The sequence below is a fragment of the Gavialis gangeticus genome, unplaced genomic scaffold (genome assembly GCF_001723915.1).
Source record: "Gavialis gangeticus isolate Ggan-Ray unplaced genomic scaffold, GavGan_comp1, whole genome shotgun sequence".
Classification (NCBI taxonomy): domain Eukaryota; kingdom Metazoa; phylum Chordata; order Crocodylia; family Gavialidae; genus Gavialis; species Gavialis gangeticus.
In genome coordinates this window covers 14,675,381-14,692,473 of record NW_017729003.1, presented here as the reverse complement: position 1 = coordinate 14,692,473, position 17,093 = coordinate 14,675,381, and the positions used below count along the sequence as shown (strand labels likewise).

Here is a 17,093-nt window from a genome sequence, read left to right as displayed (position 1 = left end):
CGCATGAAGCTATTCAAGTATGTAAAGGCTTAAAGGATCAAGATCACAGGGGTCTAATCCTACCATATTTAAAAACTAACAGAAATCTTTGCATCTTCTCTTAATAAATTTAACCTCCAAAATGTTATGTTAAAAAAAAATATATCTGTTAGTGTATAATTTGGGTATACACCTATAAATATAATGGGGAACACTGAAAATAATCTAAATTAATGCTTAAAGTTTAATATTTGCATTGAAGTTAGCATTGACTATTATTTTTATATCAACTTGCTACATACTATTAACTTGATAACTAAACCTTCACATTTTGTTTACTTGGCTCATTTCTGCAGCCCTTAATTATATACAGCTCCTTATGAAATCAGGGCAGCATGAGTTGTACTACGTACATAATTAAGAATTGCAGAACTTGGTCAAGAGTTACTACTGCAGTGTTTGTACACCTTATAGTTACTGCTCTCTCACTTTGGTTATAAATCTCCATATGGATTATCAATATCCTACCTGCATTTTTCTGTTTAGACCATGCAACAAGATGCTTAACTGGAATACAGAAATCTGAAGATCTATATAATTATAAGCTGTTGTAATTAGTAACTTTGATTTAGATGCTAAACATTTGAAGCTTTGGGGTCAGATCACAAACAAAAGCGATTAAAATAATTAGTGTTCTGAACAGTTAACTCTTCCCTGCCACTAATCCATGAATTATTGACAAAACACTGAGGGAAAGGTAAGAGTCACTCACAAACTATTGGGTTTTCATTCCCTTGTTTTACAACCATAATCCAGGAATCAAAAAAGATCCAGTTAAGATCAGGGTGTGAAATTTAATCATCATACTCCTCTTCCACCCCAAATAAAGTAGCTTTTAGGACATCATCAGGGAAAAAAAAAGCAATTTAAGGGGGAAAAACATAGCAGAATAAGAGAAAGATAAAAGCCAAACCTAATTACAATTGGTATATATGTCCTCTTCTCTTCCATCCTACGCTATTGTCCAGAACACAGAGCAGACGAACTAAAAAGAGCAGGCTTGTCATCATTATACTGCAGTTTTTAAGATCAGATATTACTTGGACCAAACACAGAGCAGGCTTGGCATCATACTGAAGTTTTTAAGATCTGACAGAATCAGAACATAGCCGTACTGGAATGGAAAAAATAAGACTATACTGAAGGCCTGCATATACCTAGGGTATTCTCAGTCTAATCAAGACAGCTCTTCCTAAATGTCCTCATTTATTTTGGAGAAGAATGAGGACAGCAACTTAAATCATTCAGCTGTAACACATTTGAAGTCTCTCTCTGAACGCTGAAAACAAGATTAACAGTAGCTTAGACGCACTGAATTCCTTTAGTCAGGTCAGACTGAATTCAGTCACTCATTTGACACGAGCAAGTAAAAACTGTTTTCTAAATAAGGATTCAGTTATAACAAAATACTGTGCAAAAAGTACAATTAGTGCCAACATGCCATAGCATTATCCAGGGTCTTTCAAGGGCTACAAAATTCAGATGATCTTAGAATCTCCTCCTTTAACATATTTAAAAATTTTTAAAAATATGGATTTGGATGAGTCCACATAAATGCAAGGGGTTAAATTCACCCATACTTCCAAATATTAAGAGTTGCTGAAGCTCAGCCCACACTATAAAACTTTAGAGTTGATCCCGTGATGGAAGGATGAACATAGCGATTTAAAATTAACTACAGCCAGACCAGCATTCCTCCCAAGCTTAGTGTGACATGACGGGACTGAAAGTAACAAGAACACCAATATCGTCAACCCTAAAAGACAGAAAGAGTCTGCGCTTAGCTTTTATCTGAAATAGAAGGACAAATTGATTCTCTCTTTGCTGGAAGGAACTACTTTCTCATGAAGAATAAGAAGCCATAATAAAGCATAACAGAGATTACAATAAAGTTTAAAGTTGGGGCTCAGGAGCGGTTAGCAAGATCAGTTACACAAGCAATCACATCCAGCTCTCTTCCTTTTACTTACTACTCCAAACTTCTTGACCCTCTTTCTTCTCAGATGCTGATAACAGGAAGGGAGGGGGAGCATATTTCCAAAGGAAAGAAAGATTGAAGGTGTGCTTTCAAAATGTATACATTATTTATTCTTATATTTATATGCTGCTCTCCCAAAGATGACTCAGGGCAACTTACAATAAACGATTCCCCAACCAGCATCCCAGAAATGTAAAACTCCAGCTTCCCCCCCAAACCACTTCCTTGCCCATGACCCAGGAGAGCAAACCCTCTGGCTCATCCCAACCATACTTCCCAGCTTCCACTTATTTCTAGGTTTAGAAAACCTTTTCTTATTCCCCTCCCCTCATACTCACCCACTCCCATGCCACTCACTCAGGGAAGCCCCATTTTCCCCATCTCAATTGTCTCTCCTAATTCCATACCCATCTGTGGAACTGCCCCCCCCCCCCAAACCCACAAATACTCCCCTTTCTCCCAACAAGCACAACATTCAATTCAAAAGAACCACAACAGTGAAATAAAGAAGCCCCTTCATTATCACCAACAGTTAATGCTACAGAGAAATACTGAAGGGCATCCTTGAGTGTCCCCCACCTAAGGGAGGCCTGCCAGCTCTGTAAGAGATACAGCCAGCCTGTGGTCCTTTTTTCTCAGTTCAGGTAGTCAAGATGGTGCCTGGACTGGGCCCCAGCACTCCCCCTCACCCTGTGGATTGATTGCCAGACTACATTTGTAATCGAAGGAACAAAAAATGAACAATATACCTACATTACTTTTAAAAATTAGTTCTATATCATCCTATCACATAATCACCCAGTCAAAAAAAAAAAAAAAAAGATCCACTAGACACAGGACTTCACAAAAAATCTGAAATACATACATAGCACAAGGTGTAAACTTGCAAGGAAACGAGTCAGGAGGTTCACGCCCAATTTGTTTATAAATAAAAATATGAAAAGCAACACAATGAATACAGCGTAAGGGACGTTTTTGTTAGTGCAACAGCTGTACATACGAAGAAACAGTTGAAATCTAAGCAGACCTACCAGACAAGTCAAAGAATTTCCATAGGCCAAGAAGGTTACAGCTTTCTAGGGTTTCCAGAACCGTAATTTAATGAAGCTAGTTCAGATTGCAACTGAAGGAACCAGCCAACTGCTTTTGCAGTATTCATTCATCTTTATAAAAAAAATGTTAGGGATAACTCTACTTAAAACAAAGATGGCATTTTTCTTCCAAGCCCTTTTTTTACAATTATTTTATGTAAAAATTTACTTCTGGATAAAAAAAAAGTTCTCAGATTCTCTTGAATTATTCTAAAAAAAATTAAAACTTTTTTTTTACAGCAGGAATTAACTGTTAGGGAGAATTGTTTCTGTATTTCAGAATATGTTTCTGTATTTCAATTCAAGTATTCTACACTGGGAAAATTCAAAGGCTTAGTTTTAAAAAAAATACCTCCTATTGAGTATTGTGTAAATGTATTCTTTTTTTTTCCCCCAAACAGTTCTAATATCCATTTTTTTCTATCTTCTCCCCTATTTAATTTTCCTTAAAAGGAAGTTAAGGCAGTTACCTGTTAATTAACAGTTACTACTAAAATTTGAATCACACAGGAGTCAGGAAATTCAGAGTTAAAGTTTCCAAAGTAACTTTAACCTGGCCTCCTTGAATATATGCATTACAATAGGGTGTCCCTTTGTTCTCATTCCACTACCCCCCCACCATCCTTACCACTTTTCTCCTCAGTGGGGAGATGCCTTTGACCTTATATAATTTAAGGAAGATATTCAAAAGTTTCCTAACATTGTTAACACTGATTCATTTCTACTGATGTCTGTAATGTTGGGAACATGGCATACATAAGGTTAGCGCGTCCTCCCCCCAAACCTTAGCCTAGCAAGAACAAAGAAACAGCACAGCCCACCACAGAGCAGGGATGACAGAACAAAGGACCACTAGGGTAACCCTTCCTCCCCCAGCCTATACAGTTCCTTCCCCCATCTCAGCCAAGCCTGTCAGAGAAGAAACCCCTGGGTGTTAAGCAACTAAAGGCTCAAGTAGGGTAGCACACTCAAGATACTGCAGCTGGAGGTACTGAACACTGATGCTGTCAAGATTATCTACTCGGTTCCTTCTCTGAATACTCTCTCCTCTGAACTAATGGTCTGTTTTATACCAACTCCCTCCTATTCTTTCCCTTACATACACCTCAAGTGAGTCATGCTCCACTGCTCTCCATGCTCACCTCTGTTCTTTCTCCTTTAGGCTCCCCAAGCCAAAATGAGTCTCTTCCCTAATGGCCCTTCCCTCCCAAACAGGAACAAAAGTCTAAAGAGAAACATTTTTAGAACAAAATGTTTGTCAGTCATCACGTTACCCATAGTTAGTACATTATATCCCTTCCCCCTGCCCATGCTTAGCCTAGTCCATTTAGGGCTTTTTTTTGGTTCTTCAGGGATTCTTTTACCCTATATTTGCACAATATCTAATGTAATGAAGTCTTGATTCTAGTTCTCAAGATTTATTTTCCTGTTTTAATTACTGTAATTAATTTATTAAAACAAATTTTATCAACCTAGAGCTTAAGTCAGTGGTAGCCAGTAGTCTTCTCTACATAAGACCCCAGACATTCTTAAGCAAGTAGAGTTAAAATGAGGAATAAACTTGTTCTATGTTTGTATGACACCTTGCACAATAGGATCCTACTCCGAAACAAATAACACTGCCTCACTGAAACAATAACAAAACTTAAGAAAAAAAAAGTTCCTTTCTGTGGACAGGGCCAGAAAAAGCAGTTTCCCAATCTGACTCAGGTTTAAAGCCAGCCAAATTCTTGAACATATCTGTCCACACATACTTTGCTAAGTTTAAGGACTCATGAGTTGTTTCTTTTCACTGTCACTCTTTTCTGGACACAAGGTTTCTTTTTAGTTTAGCTGAGGGCAATGGTCTTTGCTTTACCGTCACTTTTTAAAAGGCGGCAGAGTAAACATACATCTTACAAACTAACTGAATCACACATGCATAAGCTTTCCTATGCATCTGATTCAGTGGATCTGTAAGGTACATCTCTACTCTGCTTTCTGCACGATTTCAGCCTAACATTGCTAAGTCTCTTTTAAAAAGAAGCTAAATACCCAATACCATGTCATCACTACATGAAAAGTGTGTAATACCTTTCATAAGGCTTAAGATTATGTAAAGAACTTTCTTCATTGAACAGAAAATTGAAGATTTGTTTTCAAATTCTGTTCTTTTTTTCCCTCAGAAGTTTTGTTTCAAGTGACTGACAAAGGGAAAATATAAATGTGTAACATCAAAAGATTGCAATACTTATTTCTTCTACCACTAATTAAAACTTGTTCTGATTTTTTTAAGTCTATATGACTGCATGCTCACAGTCTGGTGATGACATTATAATGAGCCTTGCAAATCTAGGGATTTTAAGAAGGTTCACAAAATCCACTCATACATACATATATGCTTCTTTGATACTTGGACTGTAACTTACCCTTTCTATATTGTATTTGTACAATACTGTTTTTTTCTCTTGTAAATGCATGTAATAAGTTTTGCTGCTGAAATGTTTACAAACAGCAATACAGAAGTACATTTTTCAAATTAAGTTATTAATTATTTATTATTGAATATTAATAGTTTCTGCACACAAATGTTAGGCACACTGAAAGCAATACACAAAATATGCTCATATTTATTTTTATATTTTAAATTCCTTTCCCATCTGAACTGTGCCACATTTTGTAATGTATACAAAAACCAATGTTGTGAAAAAAATTAACATAAAAAACACGAACCAAGTAAAACTTAGACGTATATTTAATGCTACTAAATGAGCTTTGTTTATTGAAAAGTGAACAGACAGCTAAAATCCTATTATTCACTATGATTTTCTTTTACTGGCATGAGTCGTAACAAATACTTTAAACAAATATAAAAATATTTGTTGAAGCATTTCTTATTGTTTTAGAGCTTATCTGATACTTGCACAATTTTTAACTTTTAAACATTTAAATGAACATTTTTATATTTTGATTTTACATATTTCCTCTAAAGGAAACATATTAAGTTACTATCTACACTTTTTGATTTTTATAACACAATTTATCTTCAGAACACTCTAATTCTCTAAACAAATATTTACTTTTGAAGATGTAATTTATATTAAGAATTTAGTTTAGAATATAGTTTAAATTAAGAGCAAAAGCATACCTGCCATGGATCCAGCCATTAACCGGTGCACATGCCCAGAAATCCCAAGTTTCTGCTTTACTAGCTAGAAAATAGCAATTTTTTAATACAAAACAGAAATAAGTCAAACATAAAAGGAAACAAAGCACAAAGTTTACTAAAAATATATTTAAATTGTTTCAAGGCATATTATGACCAGCTTTACAAAGTTAAAAATTAAAACAAAATACTAATTACTGTTAACTGGTTAGTGCCTTTCAAGGACTTTTCAATTTCCCAGCTCTTAATGTAGATGACAATGTGCTAAAACTTTTGTATGAATAGTCAATGCAAATCAAATCAACAATATTGGGACAAATTTGACTAGTTATTTTGTATAGTTTTTATCAAATGTACAAGAAACGCAAAGAAACAGTTCCCTTTTCTTATATTGCTGAGAAGGGGACATTCAGTGCCACTGGAAATAAACAAATTTAGACAAAGGAAATACCACACCATACACATGCACTTCAATTAGCTGGATTGACAAGAACTACACATTTATATGGTACAAATTCTATGTTTTATTAGTAAACTTTTAGGTTTATTTAAACCCATTAAAAGAATACGAAACTTCAGGTTCCCAGGGTAAAGCAAAAAAATATATATATGAATAAGGGTTGGGAAGATACTTGTGTGGACAAATTTTGTATCTTTCTACTAAAAAGTTTTTTCCACCTTCCTGTGAAGCATCTGTTACTGTCATCTAGCGACAGCTAGATGAATCACTCGCATGAAGCATTATGGTAAGACAATTCTCACATTTAAAAAAAACAACAACAAAAACTCACTGTTGATGCCTGTTCTGAATCACATGTGGAATTCTAGGATTTTAAAACTAATTTAGTGCCTAACCGCTAGGTCTTAAGAGTCCCAAACACTTACGTTATGTTACCTACTGCATAAGGAAGTACAATGTAAAAATGTTGTTAAGACGACTTGTGACATTCTCTTATTCATAACTACAGAGAGACACATTACATAATGCCAATAGGGGAGCTTACATTTAAGACTCTAGAAGTGACTCTGGGTATCTTTTCAAGTTTGCTCTTTGAAAAGATACCAGGCTTTTAAATGTTAGCTCCCCAACTGCAATTGTGTAATTTCTCTCTTCCAAAATTTGCTAAAAAGGAAGTCTTCACAGCATTTTTTCCAAGTCTGATCCAACTCGCATTGACTTTAGTGCAGTTTATTCCACTGACCTAAATGGGAGCCAAATCCAAGCTTTGAAATAATTCCTGAATGCAAACAGTAAAAGCATTATTTTGACAAAGTATTAGTAATGCTTAAATATGTACTTATACAAATAGCCAAGATACAGAAGGTACTTCCAAGATTTATCACTGGAAGACTAAACATATAGCAATAAAAGGCAATTCATGGATGCTCTGGAATCCTGAAACACTGCATTTCAGACCCTTCCCCCTATCACCCAAAAAATAAAGATATGGTGCAAAACAAAAACCAGGTTCCACCAAACACGACAAATTCTTTCAAATTTCAAAATTTTAATTTTATTCAAGTACTTTCCAACCCAATATTAAAAGGGAGGCAGAGGTGCTACATTTACATTCTACATTTTTGAAAGCCAAGGATCCCCTTTTAATTATACCTAACAAAATGGCTAGCAGTAGACCCCAGAAGTGGGGTGGGTTCTTTGTTTATTTGTTTCAAAAATACACTCTGCTTATTAATGGTAAAACAATACACTGAACTTTGTGAGCAATTTTTTCCTTAAACCGTACCAGAAACACTTTCAATGTTGCCCTTACCTTTTTAAATAGGGTAGATTAATGTATACTTTAAATTAATCTGAAAAAAAGAGGGTTATTTAATAGGACACAAGACTAGCTATTGCTTGATTTTAAGCAACTGTGTTCTTTGTAGCTGAAAAGAAAACAATATAAATCAAAACTACCTTTTTATATTGGTCAAATGCCATAAACTGAATTGCACCATATGGAAAGATTCTAATCATCATTGCCCCGTTTCCTTTATATAACCCAAGGTAACCCTCCTTTTTTGGGACAGCAAGCAATGTAGAAAACACTCCTGTCAGCAATACAAAGAAAGATATTTAACAGTTACAATGAACAAATATTCAAGCTAGGATTACTAACAATAAGACAGTATATATAAATAACTAAGGTCAGACCACAATATGTACACTAAAGCTTGAAGGGCAGAAAAACAACTTAAGAGTACCCAAATATTATCCAAGGGAAATAAGTTTAACCTTAAATTTACTAGCATTCTCACCTCCCAGACTCAGTGGAAACTCCTAATGGATCAATGTACTGAGGCCCCATGTTTTTGTAAAATGTGACCAGAGAAGAAGGAAAACTATTCCATGCAGTGCCTCCCCCCCAAAAATACTATGTACTAAAAATACCACAAAAAATTAATAGGTACTGTCAACTTCAATTCTAGTTCATTAAAAGGAGAAATTTACTACGCCTGCCCCTCGGTCCCTTTACCAGTATTTGTGGCTTTACAATCATTTTCTTATTTAAATGTTTTTCATCTCCCCATTTCTGCATGAAATGCAGAAATTGAACACTTGACTACACAGGAAAAAAAGGAAATGATGTACTGGCTTTTTATGACACTCATCACTACTGTACTTAAGTATCTATCATTCATTACCACAAAGGAGTGCTGTGGGAAGAAAGCAGTATTATCCCCATTTATAGATGGGGATCTGGCCAAAATCATACATGAAATTTGGGCAAGGCCAAGTAAGGAATCGACTGTCCTTAGTAACAGAACACTTTACTTACTATGCACAAGTGCTATCAAATGCACAAATTTTAAAAAACAGAGCAATATGTTCCCACAGCTCTGTGTATGCAAGTCTCTTGTTATCTGTATATACAAACATTTTTATATAAAAATAATGTTTACTCATGAAACTGAGTTTTCTTTTCCTGGTTTTCTGCCCTAAACTAATCCTTCAACTTGATCACTGGTTTACTAACCAAACTGGAACGAGAAAGTTCTCTTTTAAAAAGTGTTCTGGGGTGAAAATAACAAATATAATTTAATTTGAAAATTGCATAATTCACTTGATCTTGGCCTACAAGAAGCCAAGAAGTGATTTTACACACTGTGAAAACAAGCATTTTTTTGGTGTTTGGAAGTGTCCCTGTCCTCCCTTCCCCAGTTCACGAAAACTGCTTTTCTAACCTTTGTTCTTGTTCTATCTACATCTCATCTACTTTTCCCTCATGCTTCCCCCTTTCATCTTTGTGCATTCAATTCAAATGTAGTCATTCTTAGTACTACAGAAATTAAATGACATATGCTTGATAGAGGAGAACGTAATATTTAATTTGATGCACGTTCACAAAACGTTGAAGTTAAAAAATTAGTCAAACATAGTGTTATATCTGACTGCAATTATATTATGCGCATGTTTGCCTATGCAATGTATGTGACTGTGATGTTACAGTCAAGTATACCTGATGTTCCCCATTTCTTTTGTACATTGAACAAAAGACACAATCATTTGAATACACTTTCTATGGCTTAGACATTCTCCTCCCCATGTGCCCTTATTAAAGACTCTTTCTTGAATTTTACTGGGATTTTGCACATGTATAAGTTCTCTTTATGTTAACTTAATCAAACTGCAAATTATTTCCAAGTTGTGCAATAACAGGCCATTATTCAACAAAATATTTTATATTATTCACACAAGGGGGCAGTGTTACTATTGCTCTGGGAATACCATTGCATATGTTGACTTTTGTGGGTTTATTCTCTCAACCATCAGGTGCCATTAATGCAGTACTGAATTACAGGTCACTTGGAACAAATGCAAAGTAGAGTCAGTTAATGGGGAAAAAAAATCAAGTACCTGACTCTAGACTCACTGCTAGCATAAGTAGCATCATTGCCTTGGAATATGCACACAGGAAAGGCCTGCAGGATATGCCCGTTTATAAGAGACTTTATTTCCTTTTAATAACAACTGTTTTTAGATAGATAATCCCAGCTATAATGACAGTCTGTTCTGTGCTTACCTACCACGTCCTGAAAAATATGGGTCCCGAGCTCTATGCAACAGGAGTTAGGAACAAGAGAAGTAACACAGACTTTTTAGTTCTAATATTTTTGGCTTAAGGAAGGGCAGGCTTGATTCTGTGAAAATCCTTACTTCAGTCAGAACAGATCAAACCCTGGCCCGACATATTATTGACATTTATTCCCCACAACACAACCTGTAAAATTTAAGTACTGAAACTTAAGTATTCTGCAGATAGCTCCCTCACTTTAGCAGTCATTTCTAACTCTAAAACACAGCAAGAAAGCAACTGAATTGTACAGGCAAATACAACTGTCTATCAAACTATTTCATGTGCTTAACAGTATTACTTGTAAACAGATACAACTACCTTCCTAAATAATATAATTTAGCATATTTTTAAAGATGTACAGCAGTCATCTTACCTAGATGTTTGTAATGGTGATTATGAGCTTGCAGTAAAATCTTTACTCGATCCAATGGTGCAATGGTACTTTTGGCACAACACCCAGCAACACCTTACCACAACCAACAAAAAAAAAACAAACAAAACAAACACACAAAAGGAGGGGAAGCAAAAGATGTTCATATCAATATGGAAATACTATGTTTCTCTACTGGATAAAAATTCTACCCAGAAATTAAAGCAACGAACTCTTTTCGAGGAAAAAAAATATTTAAAAATTCTGCATGTTTCTGTGAAAGTGAGCAAGATCAACTTTAACACCCTTTTAAACAGATCACCTTTCTGAGCTGTTAATGCCCAATAACCTGCTTTAGCAGAAATTAAATTTTCCCTATTCTCTCTTTAGGTATGCAATACCAACTGAGCTCTCGCATGTCCACTCTTTCAGTGCCATTTCAGCAGCACTACTTGGTTCTTATCTAATCATTACCCAGCCAAAAACATGGTAATGAGTACAGATTAACATCTTAATACCTCTTTATGAATACCAAGTAGAGCTGCAAGACCACTACTGTGGTTGGTACCTCTGCGGAAGTCTACTTTCTCTCCATATCATGATTCTCTCCCTCAACTCTTATTTTTCAGAAGCCATGAGTGCAAACATAAAACTTCAAAAGACAAGACTTTCATGAATGTGCCGCAGAAGTATCAATCTTTACCTATTCTGAAACATGCATAATTAGGCAGACATGCATCAATCAAACAAATTGTATTTAAATAGGCAGACATACATACATCAGTCAAACAAGTTGTATTACAAGTAAAAACAATTCTACTTGCTTGGGACTCTCCTGCAAGCCACAACCCTTTAAATTAGAGTTCCAAGGTATATTAACATAAAAACTAGCACATTTAGCTTACTCCTCACATACGCCCTTATGAAAATCCAGTTTTCAAAGGAAAATGTTGGGAAAGAAACAATACTAAAAACAAATCTGCCCCTAACATTTGTCTCCCCTCAAGCTTGTGTGTAAAAGATCTGCAAAATCCAAAGTACCAATACTTAAACAGATTCCAAGACTTCACACCAATCTAATTAGTAGCAAATGTTAAAACTTTGGTTCCAACACACTTACTGAGATGTGAGGCTGCAAACATGCAGGTAAACCTCTGCAGATTTGTGCCTGCAGAAACCAGCTCACAGAACAGAGACCACTTCTCATCTTCTTTTAGGCTCCCTCTACATTGGAGGACTTTCTGAATACTTTTTTTTTAATTACCTGTTGTCTTCCCCTAAATCAGTGATGCTCAAGCTTTTATCCCCACAGACCAGATGGGCAGCACCCTGTCCATCTATGGGCTAAATCCAGCCAATGGTCCAGAACTGGTACCCAGGACAGGTGTAGTAGGCACCACCCCACCAAATGCAGGGAGACAAGCGACAGCCTGGGCCCCAACCCTGCTTGGCAAGGGAAGAGGATGTGGTTTGTCCCCAGGGGGACATGGCTTTGTCCTTGATTCCATATGCAAAGGGAGGAGGTGTGGCCTGGCCCCAAGGGGGAAGAGGTTGCAGCTGGGCTCTGACCTGCAGGGTGGGCTTGGGAATTTGGTAATGGAAGCCAAATTTCCTGACTCAGGCTCCATGGCTGGAGACTGAGCACCAGCCCCCCACCCCTAGGTAATAGAAGTGCGGTGCTTGCCAAGGGAAGTAACTAATCTAAACTTCAGGGCTGTGTGGGGGCCTCTCCTACCCACCCAACTGCACGGTAGAGAGAGGCTCCGAGTGCGGCCACTGCCCTGCATTTTTCACTGTACAAGTCACCGCCATTCGCCTCAGCGTCTTTTCAAAGCTCTAAGGAGCGCTCAACCCAGCGCAAAAGGCGGCGCCCGGCCTCGCCCCCCTCGCGGACGAGGCCGCTCGGGGCAGGGGCGGCCAACGCGGGGAGGGGGCCGCGAGGGCGGGGGCAGCGCGGGCAGTGAGGGAGGGGCGCGGCCCGCCGGGCACAAGGGCTCCCTCCATCCTCGGCAGCGTGATGCCCCCTGGGGTGCGCGGGCCTGCCGGGTCCCCCACTCGGCCGCGGCCAAGTCACGTACAAATTTACCTCCCGCGACGAGGGAGCGGAGCCAATAGAAGTCCGGACGCGCGGGGGCCGGGGGTAGCCCCGGCCCGGGCGCCGCGGCCGCGGAGGTGGCCATGGGGGTGGGAAGCGACGCTCACTCCACGCTTCCGCGGCAACTACAGTGCATGGTGCCGGGCGAGGCGGGACGGCCACCCGCAGTCACCGGGCCGCAGCCGCCGAGACACCTTCCGGGCTGCGCCGCAGCATGCCCCAGTCGCAGTTGCAAGGACTGGCCGGCGCCTGCTGGTGACGTCAGAAGCCGACGACTCTGCCGGCGGGGGCGGGGCCTGCAGCTCTAAGGCTGCGCGGCTGGTGGGGTGGGGCCATGTGAGCGGGAGGCGGTGCTGGGCCGGGCAGAGCTGTGAGGTTTCCTCGACGCGTTTCGCTCTATTCCCGCGGCCTCGGCTGTCACGCGCGGGTCTTCGAGCCCTAGCTCCGGCCGCTGGCCTGATCTGTGCGGCTGGCGCCCGCGCTGCTCTGGGCCCCCACTGAAGGCCTCGGGGCAGGGTTCCGAGGCGGCGCCTTACGGGGCAAACGCTGGACAGCGGTGATGGCAGCGAGCGGGAGGCCCGCCTTGCATCCGCTGGCGGGAAGCCTGGGCCGGGGGCGCTTCCTCTGCCGCGCGGTCACGGCTCACCCAGTGCCCTTGCAAGGGGGGCGAGAGGAGCTGCTGCTCTGGGTGTCGAAGCAAAGGGGCTGCCCAGCCAAGGTGGAGCGTGGGACAGAGGCGCGAGCGGCTCGTGTTGCGGGGTGCAGTGACAGGGAAGGGTGGCTCCTGCTGCTGTGTGCACTCTCAGGCAAGCCTGGTGGGGCATGTGCCCCTCCAGATCTGTGGGCGGGGTGAGAGTGGGCTCCTGCTGTGGGCTTTGCCTTAGGCACCAAACTTTGTTGCTACCGCACTGGGCTTACCTTCAGCCTAACCCTTGCGTAGTCCTTGCCCTGGCTTCTCCCACTTCTCTTCCTCTGGCACCAGGTTTCAATATGTAGCCTAATTCAAAATGTTGGTTTTGATAGCCTGTGTTCCAGGACACTTAATGACCTGCATGGGGGGGCTGGTAGTGCTTTAGTTGGGGAGGCACCCGCCCCAGTAACCAGTCAGTGACAGGGGGAGGGGTCCCCCCACAGCAAAACTTACTGACCAGCGAGTGGCCGTGGCGTTCCTGGAAGTGGCCATGGCCTACATCCAGCATTCACACTCCCTAACCAGCACTCTCAGAGGAGTACCGCTAGTGTTGCCCGAGTGGAGAGTGTGGCCTGACAGGGGGTGCACATGCACCCTCTATGCATCACCACTGATGGCCTGCACTCCGGAGGTTGCACTTGCTGTGTTTGCACTGCTTCATGAAGATGAATTTGTATACGAGGACTTCCATAGGGTTGACCACCCTGAGCAAGGCACTGGGCAGCATGACCTCTGGAGGTACCTTCCAGCCTTGCTCTTCTACAGTTCTCTAAGTAATTTCCAGCAGGTAAGGTAAGTAAAGATGCTGTAGGCTGATATTATCTGGGAACCTGGCTCAGAGAGGCTAAGGGAGAAAGTCATGGTTAGAACACAAAGGCTCCAAGCAAGTGGTCTGTGTTCAGGCTGCTGAACCAACCTTGTGTAAAGCAAGATTTTCTCTTTCAAATGCATGTCAGCTTCTCTTTACATTCATTGATTTGCTTTTGTGTTGCTTATTATATACATTGGGCGTACCAGATGTATTTCTTTCTTTTCTCCAAACTTACCTTCTACTCATTCAGTTCACATCCCCCATTGTCTTCAAGATTTCAGATAGCTCCTGCTTCATTCTTAAACTCCCGCCAATAAACAGCCCCATTCCATCAAATCTCAGTTACTTTCTCCTGTGCTTATGTATGGTATTGGAGTCCTTTTGCCCCTCCCAACCTGTCATGAAAAACACTACTTCTCAAGCCTCCTACTGCTTTTACTTCTGACAGACAGCTCAGGGCTCTCTTCTAGCATAACCAGTCTGGAATGCAGGAGGTCCTGAAGTCTATACCTTCACAAAAAAATGGTGTTTCCAGCCAGATATCAGACTGGGAAGAAGGTGGTGGTATATTTCTGGACTCCACCTACAAAATAGCATCTGGCTAGGAAAATCAACAAAGTTAACTGCTGCTCAACAGTAGTTTGTGTAAAAATTGGAAGTCTGACTGTGTTCCGTTTGGTTCCCCTGGACTTCTTGAGTCTGCCTTTCTTGGTAAATCTGAAATATGTCCATGGGCTCTGCTAGACATCTCTGACTGTTTCCTCCTCTTTGCAAGAGGAAAATAAATTTGTCAAGTTATCTGCCAAATACCACCTCTTTGTGACATCAGTGAGATGTCAATTGCCATACAACATTGTTGTGTAAAAATTGCCATTGTTGTCATAAATTGTACAGCTCTGACACTTCCTTTTCTTATATAGCAAATATAATGGTGAACAATGTTGACATTTAAATCATTATCATCACAGATGTGTGAGTTGACACCTCAGATGAACAGGACTGTTCCCACCTCTCTCAGTTGCTAGTCTAGCCCTTCTGCAAATGCATAATTTCATGAATTGCTTTATGTTTGTTAGGAGCCCCCTGTGACTCAGGGGTAGAATCCTTGTATATACCACAGGAGACTGAGGTTCAATTCCCTAATGCTGATACAAGTACAGCCATGGAGGCACCAAACCTCTGGACTCAGTCTGGCCTTTGGATTCTGTCTCAGTGCCCTAAAGGAAGAATGGAAGGCTTGGGCAGCCTCTACTCCTCTGTACTCTTGCCTAGGCACGTGTGTTGACAGATCCAGGTGATCTATCATGCATATACCATGAAGGATCCGCAGTTGCCAAACTCTCTCATATTTGTTGTTCTAAGAATAACAACTGCAAATGGAGTTATTTTTTAATATAATATAATTGGAGAACAAGACATCAACTTCAGAGAACTACTAAGTCACAGTGGCCCATACCTGCTGTTTCCAAATCCTGTCACTGACATGGTTATACTTTGGGGAACAGTGGTTCATTTCCCAGTTTGAAGAGAGACTGAAGGGAGTAGACAAGATTCCCACTGGACAGAACATCTGAAGCAACAAAGAGAAACAATTCTGGTCTCCCATCAAGGTAGAGACTGAAATTTTGGGAGGGAGGCCCTGCTTTTCCTTCCAGTCATATTTTCTTGCCGATTGCTGTCTAATACTTGTGGCAAGTATTAGGCAGCAATCAGCAACTTCTACCAATTCATGAAAGTGGAGATGGCAAGGGTAAGAACATCAGGGAAGCTTTCAGTTTTGCTCCTTGCACAGGTGAGGAAAACAGCTGCTCTTCATATTGCATCAACCTTTTTCCATCTCTCCTGGATGGAAAGAAAGTGGTAGTAGCTTTTCTCTTGCTATGGCCTGTTCATTAAGCATCTATGTGTGAGGGCATTTCATTACAAAGTTAATGTTTCCATAGGCAAAGGCAATGTTTTAGAGACATTCTTTGATTCTTAAAGCATTACAAACAATAAAGCAGTTCTTTCACTGCAAAAAAACCCTACATCAATCAAATGATTTCAGGGAGTCACAACTTTAAGGAGACATCAAACCCCTGTTCCCCTTCTAATAAATTAATGATTGTACAGGCACCTTAGGTATCACCTTTGTTATGAAGCCATGACTTGTACCTCCAGAATGAATAGAAGAATTTGCCTTATTTTTAAACCCAGTGGAAATGTTGAGTCAAGGGGATTCCCAGTGTACCCTTTTGGATTAAAAATTGGCTATAGGCTGCAAAGCTAAAGCTGGTGTTCCTGTCCATCCTGGCGGTGGTGTATGGATGGACTGTGGGATCTAGCGTCTCTTTCCCGTCCCCCCACCTTGTGATTTCGGGACTGGGCAGACACTGGTGTCGCTGCAGGAATCTCTGCTCTGCTGTGACTTCGGGGCTTCCCGCAGCTGATTTCTCCCTCGGCCTCCCCTTGCAACGTGCGGAAAGGCCAGTCGCCTGACTGGAGAGGCCAGGGAGAGGGCAGGGAGGGGCGGGCAGGGCAGGGCAGGGCAGGGAATCCCGCTCCGGCGAGGGATCCAGCTCGCGTTTTGCTTCCTGCCCGGGAGGGCTAGGTCCAGCGAGAGCAGAGCCCAGCGTCCCTCCCAGAGGGTCTGGCCAGGGGAGACACGACCCTTCCGGGGAGAGCACATTTCGCTGCCCCGCTCCTGGGCTCCATATTCCGCGCGGGGCTCGCCTGGCAGCGGGGGCCGCCCCGGGAGGGACGCACCATGGAGCCACTGGCCGCTGCCCCGCGGGGGTCGCCGAGCCGTGCGGGG

General features: G+C 41.0%; 1 protein-coding gene across 2 annotated transcripts in view; it reads right to left on the bottom strand.

Annotated features, from left to right (window-relative positions):
• Positions 1–12,953, bottom strand: part of SLC25A16 (solute carrier family 25 member 16) — a 31,143-nt gene extending 18,190 nt beyond the window's left edge. Inside the window, exons 1-4 of one of the 2 annotated variants that reach the window (XM_019507855.1) lie at positions 12,789–12,953; positions 10,706–10,798; positions 8,172–8,305; positions 6,236–6,299 (exon numbers count right to left, since the gene is read on the bottom strand). In XM_019507855.1, the coding sequence (XP_019363400.1) occupies positions 6,236–6,299; positions 8,172–8,305; positions 10,706–10,798; positions 12,789–12,882 (385 nt within the window). In that variant the 5' untranslated portion in view covers positions 12,883–12,953. Of the gene's footprint in view, positions 1–6,235; positions 6,300–8,171; positions 8,306–10,705; positions 10,799–12,788 lie in introns of those variants that run through there. The other variant, XM_019507856.1, reaches the window with a different exon arrangement.
• Between the last annotated feature and the right edge of the window lie 4,140 nt (positions 12,954–17,093).